Genomic DNA, 16,562 nt, shown 5'->3' on the forward strand with positions numbered 1-16,562 from the left:
CAACGGGGAAGAATCCTTTGTTGGGTGCACACAGCAGTGAAACTTGCAAGAGAAAAAGAACGGGCTGCTGAGTTTCAATGTCCCCGGGAATTACCGGGGCACAGTCAGAGGCCGTTTCTGCATGGGCCATTTAGACTGGCATGGGGCCAGTAAAAACACCATTGTGTGTGGGGGGGAGATCACACAGCGGTGTTCTCCCACAATGGTATTTTTCAGACTCACTCAATAAAGAAGAAGAAGAAGAAGAAGAAGAGGAGGAGGAGGAGAAGTTTGGATTTGTATCCCCCCTTTCTCTCCTGCAGGAGACTCAAAGGGGCTGACAATCTCCTTGCCCTTCCCCCCTCACAACAAACACCCTGTGAGGTAGGTGGGGCTGAGAGAGCTCCGAGAAGCTGTGACTACCCCAAGGTCACCCAGCTGGCGTGTGTGGGAGTGGACAGGCTAATCTGAATTCCCCAGATCAGCCTCCACAGCTCAGGCGGCAGAGCTGGGAACCAAACCCGGTTCCTCCAGATTAGACACACCAGCTCTTAACCTCCTACGCCACTGCTGCTGAGCGAATCTTTCGGAAAACGCCGGCTTCCATTCGGTGCCGAGCGAACGACACCGGGTGGAAGCTGGCGTTTCCCCCTCACCAGCAAAGATCCCTTTTACCTTGTCCCCCAGCTGCTGTCACTCTGGAGAAGCTAGGGACACACCTCCTGGCCTCTGGCCCTAGAGGCATTGCCATGGCCATGGGGATGTGTCCCTTGGCCTCCAGTGCGATGGCGGCCAGGAGAGAAGGTAAGAGGGATCTGCGCCAGCATGTCCGTGCAAACACGGCCCCATGGGCCACTGGGGCCATTTTCGGGGCACCGTGTGAACATCCCTGGGGGGCTGCCCCGGCATCAACTATGCCGGTGCACCTCCGCTCACGAGGCAGTGCAGAAACGGCCTAAGAGAGTACGGAACATCTTTAAGCTCACCACAAAGGTTTTCTGATGGGAATACATTTAACCGTGCTTTTGTAAACAGCCTACCTCGATAAAAACGGTCAGGGCCTTCAAATAATCTGCACAGCAAAAAGGAGTCACTCCGTTTATGTGGAAAGGGCCGGAGAACAACAGTGTGAGAGCAGGACCTAAGGTCAGCTGAAATAATATCCCATAGTCCAATTGGCCGTGCTGGCAGGGGCTGATGGGAATTGTAGTCCATAACATCTGGAGTGCCAAAGGTTCGCCACCACGGCCATAGTCTCTGCTCCATTGATTGGAGTGCAAAATCATACCCCAGAAGGTCAAGAAAAGAGAAAGAAAGATGAATTGAGGGGGCTTTTCGTGCGGCCATTTTCATCCAACTACTGGAGTAACCGCCCTAGAGTTTCATAACCATCCCCGTGAGAAGATCTTTATCTCGAACAAAAGGCTCAGTTCTACAATCCGTGGCGTGTTGGTCAGGGAACATTCACCCATTTCTAGTAAGAGGATTGCATTAGAGACACAATTGAGTACTTTTAGGATCACTCTTAGAAATCTAGCCTGGAGTCGTATCAAGCTCCTGCAATAAAAACATAAGAACGAGCCGGCTGGATCAGACCAGAGTCCATCTAGTCCAGCACTCTGCTACTCGCAGTGGCCCACCAGGTGCCTTTGGGAGCTCACATGCAGGATGTGAAAGCAATGGCCTGCTGCTGCTGCTGCTGCAGCTCCCAAGCACAACTTCACTCATCCACATTGCTGTGGCACACAACAATTGCATCACCACCTTTGTATTAAAAACTTGTAGAGCGGGAGAAACATAATGTCCTCCCTAGGTGGAATAAAAGCGTGAGATGAAGAGTAGGCTAGTGATATCTGGTCACCCTTCATTGATTATATTAACAGAAATTTGAACGTGGAAAATCTGAAGAGGGGACCGGAGGAAGAAGAACGAGCAGTATTATTGTCCAAGAATGCAATCTGCATCGTATAACGAATTAAGATTAATTGATACTTGGATTATATTTGTGAGAGTGTTACGTAAGAGAAACTTGGATGTAATTTAGGGCAGCGGAAGTCTACGATCGAATGTTCGGCTGTTTTATCTTTTCCCTTTTTTTCTTTGTTTCCCTCTCCTTATTCTTTTTTTTCCCTGTTTGGTAATTCACAATATTTTTTCCCTTTCCTCTTTTATATATGTCTTTGTTACATAGTCCACGATATAATTCTGTTCAGAAATCGAAGGAAATGCTACCAAATAGACCTTATGAAAACTTTAATTGTTTTTAATATTTGCTTTTTTTATTTCTGTAATTTCCTTGTGAACACAATAATATATTTGGGGGGGGGAGGGGGAGAATAGGCCAAAGGTCCCTGAATGATGGTTCTTTAAGCCCAGATACTGAAAGTTCCTTACTCAAAAAAATGACCATCAAAAGGCCATCAGTGATGTAAGAATATCCTTTCAAATACCAGGACTTTAAACTTTGTATAATTAATGCAGAAGTCATTTCAGTTGCAGCGATCAAGGAATTTCCTTAGTAAATACAACAACACTGACTTGCAACAGGAAATCATAACCGCATGATCAGCGAATAATAAAGTAGGGATCTTCCTCTTGCTTAGACAAGGAAGGTGAATAAGGTTGTCCAGCCGGGTTGATTCAAGGTAGTTTTTATAAATATGATCTATGGAGTTTATTGTGCTTTGGTAACGTTAGGAGAAGATGAGACTCACTGGGAAAGACAACAATGTGAGAAAAAGCCAAAGGCATCGAGAAAAGAAGAAGAAGAAGAAGAAGAAGAAGAAGAAGAAGAAGAAGAAGAAGAAGAAGAAGAAGAAGAAGAAGAGGAGGAGGAGGAGGAGGAGGAGGAGGAGGAGGAGGAGGAGGAAGAGGAGGAGGAATTGTTTGGATTTATATCCCCCCTTTCTCTCCTGTAGGAGACTCAAAGGGGCATACAATCTCCCTGCCCTTCCCCCCTCACAACAAACACCCAGTGAGGTAGGTGGGGCTGAGAGAGCTCTGAGAAGCTGTGACTAGCCCAAGGTCACCCAGCTGGCGTGTGTGGGAGTGCACAGGCTAATCTGAATTCCCCAGATAAGCCTCCAGAGCAGGAATCAGCAGCAGCAGCAGCAGCAGAAGAAGAAGAAGAAGAAGAAGAAGAAGAAGAGGAGGAGGAGGAGGATTTGTATCCCCCCTTTCTCTCCTATTAGAAGACTCAAACTCCTTTCCCTTACCCCCCCCTCCCCCATAACAAACACCCTGTGAGGTAGGTGGGGCTGAGAGAGCTCAGAAGAACTGTGACGATCCCAAAGTCCCCCAGCTGGCGTGTGTTGGAATGCACAGGCTAATCTGGTTCCCCAGATAAGCCTCCACAGCTCAAATGGCAGAGCAGGGAATCAAACCTGGTTCCTCCAGATTAGAGTTCACCTGCTCCTAACCATTACACCACTGCTGCTCCCAGGAACATGAGATGGAGTGACTCTATCAAGGAAGCCACCAACCCTCCTTTGGCAAGACCTGCACAAAGCTGCCAGCGATGGGACATTTTGGAGTCTTTAACTCATAAGGGTCGCCGTACGTTGGAAGCAGCTTGACCATGCTTAACATGCCCACACCACCGCTGCGACTTCTCTTACTTAAAGCTGCTCTTAAAGCATATGCCAAATTATGGGGCAGAAAATAGGTAGGAAATTTTTCTTCCTTGTAAACTCTAATGCTCTGTCCCACTCATCACCGGCGCGACAAGGCCGAAGTGTTTTAACGTGATTCATAGTACAGTTTGGAGATGCGCTGCCAGAAGACACAGAAATGGTACAGTGGAACCTCGGTTCTCGTTGGCAATCCGTCCGAAAAGGATCGATGAAAACCGAAACCGGTGAAAACCCGGGGCAAACTTTTCCATAGGAGTCAATGTAAATCCAATTAATCCGTTCTAGGCACTCCCAAAAACATACCAAAAACACATTTTTGGGTGAATAAACACAGTGTTTAATGCTGAAAACAGTCGCAAACAATAACACCAGGACCAGCTTCAGAGCCAGTGGACGAATGTCGCACCAGAAAGCTGTCCCAAGAGGTCTGTTTTTGATGCCTCTTTAAGATTTGTCTGAAATGGGGCAAGACGTTGTTTATTAAAACAAGTTTTTTCAGCAGACACGGCCTCAAGCGACATGCCTTTGTCCCACAAGTGGATTTTTCTCCACAAACTTCTGCTCTTACTGTAAATCGAAGGAAAACTGGGAGGTAAATTCATGAGAAATTGTGACACATTTTTCACTGAAAAAATCAATGAAAACCGAAACCGATGAAAACCGAAAGGCAATGAAAACCGAGGTTCCACTGTACTTATTTTGCTTTTAATTGTTATGAACATAGCACCATCAGCTTATAATCAGTGGTGGCGAACCTTTGGCACTCCAGATGTTATGGACTACCATTCCCATCAGCCCCTGCCAGCAGGGCCAACTGGCCATGCTGGCAGGGGCTGCCCCCCCACCCCCCCCCCGCCCCTCCCCCCCCCGCCCCCTCCTCCACCCCCCGCCGCCCCCCCCCCCGCCTCCGCAACCCCCCCCCCCCCCCCCCCCCTCCCCCACCCCCACCCCCCCCCCACCCCCCCCCCCCACCCCCCCCCCCCCCCCCCCCCCCCACCACACACCCCCCAACCCCCCCCCCCCCCCACCCACCCCCCCCCCCCCCCCACCCCCCCCCATCCCCACCCCCCCCCCCCCCCACCCCCCCCCCCCCCCACCCCCCCCCCCCCCCACCCCCCCCCCCCCCCACCCCCCCCCCCCCCCACCCCCCCCCCCCCCCACCCCCCCCCCCCCCCACCCCCCCCCCCCCCCACCCCCCCCCCCCCCCACCCCCCCCCCCCCCCACCCCCCCCCCCCCCCACCCCCCCACTCTTCTTCTTCTTCTTCTTCTTCTTCTTCTTCTTCTTCTTCTTCTTCTTCTTCTTCTTCTTCTTCTTCTTCTTCTTCTTCTTCTTCTTCTTCGGTACAGATGCTTCCTCCTCCTCTGTGACAGCAACGCTCGCTGCAGACCGGAGCTCGTATTTTCCCCATTAAAGGCTGTGGTGAAACACAAGGTTACGCTTGCGACACTCGTTGTTGTGTGTGTGGGGGGGGGGGACCAGACGGGTCGGACAAGCCTGGGGTGATGATGACACAGGATTCCAGGGAGGTGAATGGCAATGAGGAAGCCCAAAATAGACAACAAAATCTCGAGTGTTGCCACATAACTTATGCTTGTAAAGAAATGTGCCCTTTTTTTCCCCCACTGAGACTCCAGAGTCACTCCCTCTGGCTTTCTGAGCTATGCGGTTCACTATGTTCATTTCAAAAGGGAGAGGTGCTGCTAGAGTAGGGTTGCCAGGTCTCCCCTGGCCACCAGCGGGGGTCGGGAGGGGGAGGTGATTACCAAATTCAGGTTGGGAAACCACTGGAGATTTGTCGTTTAACTTTATTTAGACATTATTCCAATTCCGTTTTGTAATATTTCACTTCTTGACTCCTAGGAATTGGGCCGTTGTAAGGATTCCGAAACCAGACGCACCGGAGTTTGGTCAGCCCAAACCCAAACATGATTGTGAAACTTTGACAGATTATTTACAAGGTGTCGATATATTTTTGTATTATTTACATGCTAAGCTGATAGCCGTTATTTGGTTTGGGTCTGCAACCTGCAGCTCTCCAGATGCTCAGTCCAGGCTTTCCAGCATGAAAGTCTCCCTGTCGCCATGAGGCTCATTGGGCGACCTCTGCCCAGGCTCCCTCAACCTCATCTACCTCACAGGGTTGTCGTGTAGATAGTATGAGGAAGGGAAGATCAGGCCAAGCTGAGCTCCTTGGAGGAAAGGCAGGGTATAAAAAGGGCTAGGCAAAGCCCAACTATGGAAGGAGAGTGAAAAACACAAGGCAGGGCTGAGATTAAAAGTTCCCTCATTATCCAGATAGCAAAAATCCCGAGACCATGAAGAGCTGGTTTCCATCAATCATGGAGCAGTTAAAGTAGGGGGGCCAACCTATGGGGCTCCCAGAGGTGTAGCAAGAGGGGAAAACACCCGATGCACTGGTGCGTCCTCCGCCCCCGTCCTGCTCAAGAATGCCCCCGGAACGCCCCCACCACACCCCCGCAGAGGTGCACGCCTGGTGCATCGCATGCACCCCACACCCCCTTGGAGCTACACCTCTGGATCAGAGGTGGGATCCAGCAGGTTCTCACAGGTTCCCGAGAGTAGGTTACTAATTATTTGTGTGTGCCGAGAGGGGGTGACTAATGGGTGATTTTGCCACGTGATTTTTGCCTTAGTTACGCCCCTCCTCTCAGCAGTAGCGCTGGTGAGAATCTTGAAGTAGTCACCCAGTAGGTGCATCGGAAGGCGCGGCAGAAACAGCCTGCGTGCAGTATTTTGCTCGGCCAAGGATCGGAGCAGTGGCTGCGTCCTGGCCGTAGTGCTCGCCCAGGAATACTGCTCCCGGAATGCCCGGTCACGCCCCTGTCGTGCCCCGCCCAGCCCCATTGGCACTACGCCAGTTTGAATCCCACCACCATGGAAACCTGTTACTAAAATTTTTGGATCTCACCACTGCTCTGGATGCTCCAGATGTTCATGGACTACAATTCCTATCGGCCCCTACCAGCATAGCCAACATGCATGATTGTCAGGAAGAGGGATGATATAATTATTACTTTTATTATTTATTAGATTTTTACGCCGCACCTCCCCTTCCAGGCTTAGGGTGGCTCACATCATAGTAATACAATATAAGCTGTCTAAAACAACGTAAACAGTAAACGGAAAAATCAACGGCAATAAATACCTCTAAGCAGTGGTGGGATCCAAAAATTTTAGTAACAGGTTCCCAAGGTGGTGGGATTCAAACTGTGGCGTGGCGCCAATGGGGCTGGGCAGGGCATGACGGGGGCGTGGCCGGGCATTCCGGGGGCAGGGCATTCCTGGGCGGGGCTGTGGCAAGGACGCAGCCGCTGCGCCGGTCCTTGGGCGGGAAACGAATGCACGCAGGCGCAGGCTGCCATGCACGCCGGTGCACCTCCTGCTCGACTGCTTCAAGTTTTGCTCGCTACTGCTGAGAGGAGGGGCGTAACTGAGGCAAAAATCACATGGCAAAACCACCAATTAGTAACCCCCTCTCAGCACACACAAATAACTAGTAACCTACTCTCGGGAACCTGTGAGAACCTGCTGGATCCCACCTCTGCCTCTAAGACAGGGGTGGCCAATCTATGGTGCTCCAGATGTTCATGGACTACAATTCCCATGCTGGCAGGGACTGATGGGAATCGTAGTCTGTGAACACCTGGGCCACCAGAGTTGGACACCCCTGCCCTAGGGGAAATGGCCCCACTTTGAACTCACTTCATTGCCCAAACTCCACCCTCAAAGCTCAGGGATTTCTCAGTCTGGAGCTAGACACCTCACAGTATGAAAGTACTAAACAGGAAACTGCCACTCGGATGCCAAGTCCCTGGAACTGTAATGCCACCAGCCCTGACAGCGGGGCTGCTTAGGGATTATTCAGTGGAATGGTGAAAAGCACTCTGTTTATGCTCCGAGACACTGTCGTCACTGCAAATGGCATCCAAAAGGCATGACTCTCCCGACCAGTTTATGGGGTATCAAGAAGAGCATCAGTGCAGAAGGGTGAGCCGAGGATACAAAGTTGAGGAAACCGAGTCGTGCTGGCTTCATGATGTCATCCAAATGCCCGGCCCTCACTCAATGTGAAATATATCTCAGGGCTATAGTCCAGCAATTACTTCCTTAGAATAATCTCTACGGAAATTGGGATGAACTTCCTGAATAAATATCCATCCAACCTGGCTGGGCTCATTGGATATGCATATTTTTGGGGCACTCCCGGAACGCTTGTGTGCAAGAGAGGTTGCGCTGTGTACTAGGGATGCCAGCCTCCAAGGCAGTGGTTCTCAACCTTCCTAATGCCGTGCCCCTTTAATACAGTTCCTCATGTTGTGGTGACCCCCAACACTAACATTTATCCATTTTACAGATGGAGAACACGATGCAGAGAGTCTTAGGCAGTGGTTCTCAACCTTCCTAATGCCGCGCCCCTTTAATACAGTTCCTCATGTTGTGGTAACCCCAACACTAACATTTATCCATTTTACAGATGGAGAACACTGATGCAGAGAGTCTTCGGCAGTGGTTCTCAACCTTCCTAATGCCGCGCCCCTTTAATACAGTTCCTCATGTTGTGGGGACCCCCGACCCTAACATTTATCCATTTTACAGATGGAGAACACGATGCAGAGAGTCTTAGGCAGTGGTTCTCAACCTTCCTAATGCCGCGACCCTTTAATACAGTTCCTCATGTTGTGGTGACCCCCAACCCTAACATTTACCCATTTTACAGATGGAGAACGCTGATGCAGAGAGTCTTAGGCAGTGGTTCTCAACCTTCCTAATGCCGCGACCCTTTAATACAGTTCCTCATGTTGTGGTGACCCCCAACCCTAACATTGATCCATTTTACAGATGGAGAACACTGATGCAGAGAGTCTTTGGCAGTGGTTCTCAACCTTCCTAATGCCGCGACCCTTTAATACAGTTCCTCATGTTGTGGTGACCCCCAACCCTAACATTGATCCATTTTACAGATGGAGAACACTGATGCAGAGAGTCTTAGGCAGTGGTTCTCAACCTTCCTAATGCCGCGCCCCTTTAATACAGTTCCTCATGTTGTGGTGACCCCCAACCCTAACATTTATCCATTTTACAGAGTCTTAGGCCCATCAGCCCCCATGTAGTCCATGAACATCTGGAGAGCCGCAGGTTGCAGACCCCTGTTTCACAGAGAACTTTTGTATGTATGTGAACACATGAATTTTTGTTATAAAGATTTACAAGGCATTGCTGTCTCGGGACAAGCGTGTTAGTCTTCAGGGTGTAAAAATGGTCTGCTAGAATAGGGTTTCCAGGTCTCCCCTGGCCACCAGCTGCGGGTGGGAGGTGAGATTACCAAATCCAGGTTGGGAAACCCGTGGAGATGGGGCCTGGGAGGTGAACGGTGGTGGAGCTACAAGGGGACAGGGGGTGCGTCGTGCGCTGGGCGCATGCCTGGGGTGGAAAATCGCCCTGTCCCCTTTCCTTCACACCCCCTGCATCCCCCCTGCGGCACCCCCCGCCCCGCCCCCTTTCCCACACTTACCTTAGTTCCTTTCCTTTTCCTAGAACCTTTTCAGGCTGAAAAAAGGCCTGTTCACAGTACAGGCTGAAAAACAGCCTGAGGAACTACAGTTCCCAGGAGACCTCGGGGCTCACAAGGCGGAAAATACAGACTGCGCACCTGGCGCAGTTTGGCCCAGCTACGCCTCTGGAGGTGAATGACCTCAGTGGGGTACAAAGCCATAGGGTCTGCCTGCCAAAGCATCCTTTTTCTCTAGGGGAACTGACCTCTGTAGTCTAGAGAGGAGCTGTGATTCTGGGGGATCCCCAGGCCCCGCCTGCAGGCTGGCACCCCTACATTAGGAAGTCAGGCTGGAGATTCAGGGATGGAGCCTGGGAGGTGAACAGTGGTGGAGCTACAAGGGGACAGGGGGTGCGTCGTGCACTGGGCGCATGCCTGGGGGGCGGAAAATCGCCCTGCCCCCTTTCCCAAAGGGGTCCCGGCCCCCAGGTTGAGAACCACTGCTCCAAGGGATCCCTTGGAATTATACCTCACCTCCAGATTCCCCTGGAGAACGTAGATGCTTTGGATGGTGATCTCTAGGGCATTTTATCCTAACATCCACTCCCAACTCTCCAAGAGTTTCCTAACCTGGAACTGGCGACCCTTTCCCCCTTCCCCTGCCTGGATCTGGCAACCCAGATTGGCTCCCAGTTGAATTCCGAATCATCTTCAAGGTGTGGGTTTTGACCTTTAAGGCCTTACGCGGCCTGGGACCCTCGTACCTTCGGGACCGCATTACCCCATATGTCCCAGCTCGGCCTCTGCGTTAGGCAGAGGCCAACTTACTGGAGATCCCTGGCCCCTCAATGATGCGGCTGGCCTCCACTCGGGCCAGGGCCTTTACAGCTCTGGCCCCTGCCTGGTGGAACACTCTCCCTCCAACTGTCCAGGACCTAGGTGATTTCTGCAGGTCCTGCAAGACTGAGTTGTTCCACCGGGCTTTTGGAGAAACCAGCCGCTGAGTGTGCCCCCCCCCCCCAGTTTAGGGGTCCTCAATATCAGCGGGACTCATTATTGGGACTTATGGGTCCTTAATACCATCAGGATCCACTATCTCTCCCTCCTCCTTCTAGGTAGGAGGATTAGGTTTAGGTGGGATGCCATCTGAGGATACAACAACTGCTGTTTTTATTATAATTATGGAAGTTTGATGACGATGATTTTGTGTGGTTTTATGTTGTACACCGCCCAGAGCCCTTCGGGGATGGGGCGGTATATAAAATAAAATAAAATAAAATAAATAAATAAAATAAACCCTATTTTAGGCCCCGTAGAAACAGCTCTCGCAGAGAACGAAACGCTTTGGAGAACAGATCTGGAACGAAGCCACCGCAAATCGGAAGCTCCTCCCGTTTCTCCATCCACCCCAGATGGAGACTCTGGCCATTCGGAGAGGGCTGGCGTCCCTCCGTTTCGAGGAGTACCAAAAACCGCCCTGCCGCAGGGATGCTTCGGCAGCTTCTATAAAAAGAACACGATTGCGCCCGGCTGCATTTCTCAGGGTGTTTCTCCGCCCCATCACCAGGGAAGAGGAATGTTTGCAAACACGGCCGGGGAGAGGTTGTCTCCCCCCTGGCACTCTGGCATCCTTCTGGGAGCAAACAGGTTCAAAGTGGCCTAAAAATGGCTGAGCAGACTGGAAGGGCCACATTCCAGCCAGGCCGGAGCTGCTGCGTCTGAGAGTGGCACAGCAGGAGGAATTGTGCTAGGCACCGCTTCTGCCACCTCTCCAGGTCTGGGAAGAGCAGACCCCAAACTGGGTGTTCAAAAGCTTCCGTGAGCTCTAAGGTCCCCTACAGAGGAAGTGGCCCGCTGTGCTTCTGCGTGATGCCCTGCCCATGTCTTCTTAATCTTCTGTGCAGCAGTGGCATAGGAGGTTAAGAGCTCGTGTATCTAATCTAGAGGAACCGGGTTCGATTCCCAGCTCTGCCGCCTGAGCTGTGGAGGCTTATCTGGGGAATTCAGATTGGCCTGTGCACTCCCACACACGCCAGCTGGGTGACCTTGGGCTAGTCACAGCTTCTCGGAGCTCTCTCAGCCCCACCCACCTCACAGGGTGTTTGTTGTGAGGGGGGAAGGGCAAGGAGATTGTCAGCCCCTTTGAGTCTCCTGCAGGAGAGAAAGGGGGGATATAAATCCAAACTCTTCTTCTTAATCTGCTGAAGCCAGGTAATCTCACTACCTCTCTCTGAACGAGCCAATCTTCCTGCAGGAGCCAATCGGCAGGCTTACTCTCCCTCAAAGGAGGGTACCTGTTGCATCTCTGCAGACTTCTGAGGCTCACAGCAGTGACCTAGATGGTCACACCATATACAGTCGTAGCCTGCATTCAGATTTCACATTCCCTGTTACTGGGCATGCTCAAATTCTCCCACCTTCCTTCCTCTCTTGTGAACTATTCATGACCTGAGAAGACGAAGAAGAAGAGTTTGGATTTATACCCCACCTTTCTCTCCAGTAAGGAGACTCAAGGTGGCTGACAAACTCCTTTCCCCTCCTCTCCCCACAACAGACACCTTGTGAGGCAGGTGGAGCTGAGAGAGTTCCGAGAGAACTGTGACTAGCCCAAGGTCACCCAAGTGCGAAAACACATCTGATTCACCAGATAAGCCTCTGCCACTCAGGCGGAGGAGTGGGGAATCAAACCCGGTTCTCCAGATGAGAATCCACCTGCTCTTAACTACCACACCACGCTGGAAGTCTGCAGTGAGCCCTGATGTCCGAAAACAAAGAGTTTTCTCCCCCTTTGGCCCTGATTTATTATCACAGTTTGCGCACAATAATTCTCCAGTGAAACATATATGCCAAGGAGTACATTCCAGTCCACTTAGTGGGGTTTACATTTGCATAAACGACGGCAGGATTAGACCGTGAGTTGCCAAACACTTCGCCCCCAAACACACACACACATTCATTCTTACGAACTGAAACACCCGATTGCTCAAATAAACAGATTTATGAATAAGGGAGGAATAGCCCTTTGGCCCCGCCTTGAGAACTGTGCACTTGGCTGGGAAAATAGACTTGACCAATCCCTCCCCTTGTGGGCAGGAGGAGAAATAAAATTAGCCCGTATATAGCCCCATGATCTCAATGGCACAGGTTTGTATGAAGCCGGCGTGACTCTCTCCTGCACACCTCGTCAAAACAGCAAGTTATTCCTCTCAGCTCTGGTGAAGTCCCGGACTCATCTCTCCAGGAAAGGAGGCGCTCAGGATATTGACAGAAGCATCAAGGAGCCAGAATTGAAGGCAACCTTTCCAACTCAGTCTGAGGCTGCAAGTAGTCTTTGATTTTACCTTTGCTGGGCCGTGTCACTTACTCACGACCGGCGATCGCTTCGTAGTTGGCGGCACACTTTCCCACCATGGGAGCATCTGCGGCACACTCGTTCCTTTTCGTGGACAACCCTGCCCCAAGGATCACAAGCCGAGGATTTTAGGATTTTGCCAGACGGCGCTTTGAAACACATGGTTGACACTGACCGGCTCGAAGCTGGATGACAGATTCGGCGTGGCGGCCTGGACTGCTATGGGGTGGCGAGAGCCGCTCTGTAGCTTTGCTATTTGGTTTCCTGTCGTGTTCCTGCTGCTGGACGGGTCAGCTCAGGGGCACAGAGGCCCGGGCGGGCCATCGGACGGCCATCGTTTGAGAGCCGGGGGCAACAGGCACGCTCGGAGCTACCACCACCTCGAGGGCGATGTGCGCTGGAGGCGACTCTATTCGTCGACCCATTTCTTCCTGCACATTGACCCCAACGGCAAAGTTGAAGGGACCCGCTGGAAGAAGTGCCCGTATAGTAAGTAGTGGTTGCGTTTGACATTTTGCCCAGGGAATCCTGGCTGCCGCTCGAATGTAAATAAAATGTCCGGGCCTCGTTGTCACAAAGCTGAGGCTGAAAATAAGCTAGCATGAGGACCAGGAGAGCGGTGAGAGCTCGGAGTCCCCAGAACTAACCAAGTTAACCAGTTAACTTGCTAGATTAATCAACAGCGACGGTTGATTAATCTGCATAGCACTACTTTTGACAAATGGTCTGTTAGAATTATGGAAACTAGTGGTCAGCTGCGGAGAGTGAGTGATTGCCTTTTTTCACATGCTCAGGGGTTCTCTCTCTTTCTTTTTGATGATGGCTTTTGACATTTCGTGAGCCCCGTGACGCAGAGTGGCGAGCTGCAGTACTGCAGTCCAAGCTGTGCTCATGGACTGACCTGAGTTCGATCCCGATGGAAGGCCATTTCAGGCCACCAGCGAGAGGTCAACTCAGTCTCCCTTCCTTCTGAGGTTGGTAAAATGAGTAGCCGAGTAGACAAGCGGGAAAGACGATGGCAAATCACTCCGTGAACATAGTCTGCCTATATCTTTTCCCACAAAAAGATCTCAGGAGATGTGTGAATTGACCTGCCACATTTTCCTGGGCCTTCTTCGTGGTGGAATTCTCCATTGAAGAAGAAGAAGAAGTGTTTGGATTTATATCCCCCTTTCTCTCCTGCAGGAGACTCAAAGGGGCTTACAATCTCCTTGCCCTTCCCCCCTCACAACAAACACCCTGTGAGGTAGGTGGGGCTGAGAGAGCTCCGAGAAGCTGTGACTAGCCCAAGGTCACCCAGCTGGCATGTGTGGGAGTGCACAGGCTAATCTGAATTCCCCAGATAAGCCTCCACAACTCAAGCGGCAGAGCTGGGAATCAAACCCGGTTCCTCCAGATCAGAGTGCACCTGCTCTTAGCCACTGCTCTTAGCTGCTACGCCACTGCTGCTCCTTGTTCCTGCTCCGTTCTGTCTCCCCAACTTCTGGTTCCCTTTTAGCATTTAAGAATCTTATTTAAGCACTGCCTTTGTCACAACCATTATTCTCTGTACTGTTCAACATGAAACTTTGATAAAAGAGCATTTATATTGCCTCGGACGGCTGTAATATAAATGCTCTTTTATCAAAGTTCCATGTTTGGCAGTGCAGAAAATAATGGTTTTGATTAATGTAGCACTTAAATAAGATTCTTAAATGCTAAAAGAGAATCTGGACTTTTTAAAAACGCAGAAACCCGCCGCTTTAACTTCTACCAAAGAACCCACAACCACACTTGGATCTTTTAGTCACGCACAAGTGTCAAACTTGTGGCCCTCCTGATGTTATGGACTACAGTTCCCATCATCCCCTACCAGCATGATTCTGGCAGGGGATGATGGGAACTGTAGTCCATAACATCTGGAGGGCCGTGAGTTTGACACCTTTAGTGGAAACAAGTATGGTAAACACTGGGATGGGAAGTCCTGACTCGGTGCTTTCGCTTTTCCTAAATTTCAGAACTCTGCATCCAAAAGAGGTTCTGAAACTGAACCCGGATAACCCCGATTTCTGTTGAGCAAAGCGCCCCGGTTCCACAGCAATGCTTATCTAATACTTTTATGGTCTGTTTTATGAGTCTGGAGTCCTGGCTGCCTCTACAATCAGAGTACAGATTTCTAGCCCATCTGGGTTTCAAACCTAGGGCTTAAAAAAAACCACAGTAAAATCAAATTCCAAATAAAAAGAAACCTAAACTTAATTTTTCCCCTGGTCAGGCATATTAACTTCTCTCTCATCCAGATTTTGTAGCATTTGAGTCACTTTTCCACATCAATAGTATAGTCAGACAGGTTTTTGCTTCTTCTAGGGCAGGCCAAGTAGCCAGTGGGTGATTTTGGCCCTGCTAATTCTAAGCAGAGAGTTGGCAGAGCTACGAAGAAGAAGAAGAAGAAGAAGAAGAAGAAGAAGAAGAAGAAGAAGAAGAAGAAGAAGAAGAAGAACAAGAACAAGAACAAGAAGAACAAGAAGAAGAACAAGAAGAAGAAGAAGAAGAAGAACAAGAACAAGAACAAGAACAAGAAGAAGAAGAAGAAGAAGAAGAAGAAGAGTTAGATTTATATCCCCCCTTTCTTTCCTGTAAGGAGACTCAAAGGGGCTCACAAACTCCTCACAGCAAACACCCTGTGAGGGAGGTGGGGCTGAGAGAGCTCCGAAGAACTGTGACTAGCCCAAGATCACCCAGCTGGCGTGTGCTGGAGTGCACAGGCTAATCTGAATTCTCCAGATAAGCCTCCACAGCTCAAGCGGCAGAGCGGGGAATCAAACCCGGTTCCTCCAGATTACAGTGCACCTGCTCTTAACCACTATGCCACTGCTGCTCTTAGTAAGGGAGGAGGCTACGGTTGCCATCTCTGGGTTGCCATCTCTGCGTTGTAAAATTCCTGGAGATTTAGGGGTGGAACCGGGGAGTATGGGGGAACTCGGGAGAAATGGGTTGCCAAAGAGCTCATCTTCTGAAGTTGCTATTTTCTCACATTTCTGAGGTCTGGAGATCAACTATAATTCCAGGATATCTCCAGTCCCCACCTGGAGATTGGCAACCCTAGGGGGGCCAGGGGTACCCAATTCTGAGGCCTTACAAAAGCCAGGCTCTGCAAACGAGCTGGTACGGCCTGGGTTCCCTTTCGCCTCGCTCACAGTAATGCAAAGTTGCTGTTCTCTCTTGCCTCACCCCGTTCGTAAAAGGATGATAAATGCTGGCCTCCTTTAAAGGCTGTTTCTAAAGCTTGCACAACGAGGCTTTAGATGAGCACGGGTGAGTGTAGATTCTGCAGAAGCCGTGGTTCAAGTCTCATCTGAGTCAACTGTCCTTAGAGCTATAAAGGCTGGGTAGGAAAAAAAAAACAGGTGAGGAAGGAGTACCATAAAAGCTATAAAATACCTTATATACTTGTGTATAAGTCTACTTTTTCAGCACATTTTTTGTGCTGAAAAAGCCCCCCCCCCTCGACTTATACGCGAGTGAGGGTCCCACTTAATTCTTGTGTGGCGTTCCCCCCCCCGACTTCACTCTCTCCTGCCTTCTTCTCTGCCTCCCCTCTTCAGCCGCTTTCTCAGCCTCCTTCTCTGCTTCGATCTCCTCTGCCTTCTTCTCTGCCTTCCCACTTTCAGCTGCTTTCTCTGCCTCTGCCTTCTTCTCGGTGGCGGCTGGCCCCTGGCTCTCGGCGGGTGAGCTGGACAAGCTGTGGGATGGAGAGGTCGGTGGCAGTGACCTTGGGATTGGTGAAATGGGGGTCAGTGGCAGAGACCCCCAAATAGCGCCCGACCATATCTATTTTTATTTTTGAAATTTACCAGTAGCTGCTGCATTTCCCACCCTAGACTTATACTTGAGTCAATAAGTTTCCCAGTTTTTTGTGGTAAAATTAGGTGCCTCAACTTATATTCGGGTCAGCTTATACACGAATATATACGGTATTTCCTCTCTTGCAATGAGGGAAACACTTTTTATTACAGGATTTCCACTCTCTAACAATGCGCTTCTTTTGGGTTACCACAAAATGTTCTCCATTTTCAATATATGTTTTCTGCTGCCTCTCAGATTGA

The 16,562-nt window shown here is 50.5% G+C and overlaps 1 protein-coding gene across 1 annotated transcript in view; it reads left to right on the forward strand.

Moving 5' to 3' along the window:
* The first annotated feature begins 764 nt into the window (after positions 1-764).
* FGF22 (fibroblast growth factor 22) overlaps positions 765-16,562 on the forward strand; it is a 35,087-nt gene continuing 19,289 nt past the window's right edge. Inside the window, exons 1-3 of the mRNA XM_048497763.1 lie at positions 765-783; positions 10,538-10,772; positions 12,674-12,966. Coding sequence (XP_048353720.1) covers positions 765-783; positions 10,538-10,772; positions 12,674-12,966 — 547 coding nt within the window. The remainder of the gene's footprint in view (positions 784-10,537; positions 10,773-12,673; positions 12,967-16,562) is intronic.

This window comes from Sphaerodactylus townsendi, linkage group LG05 (assembly GCF_021028975.2).
Source record: "Sphaerodactylus townsendi isolate TG3544 linkage group LG05, MPM_Stown_v2.3, whole genome shotgun sequence".
NCBI lineage: Eukaryota > Metazoa > Chordata > Lepidosauria > Squamata > Sphaerodactylidae > Sphaerodactylus > Sphaerodactylus townsendi.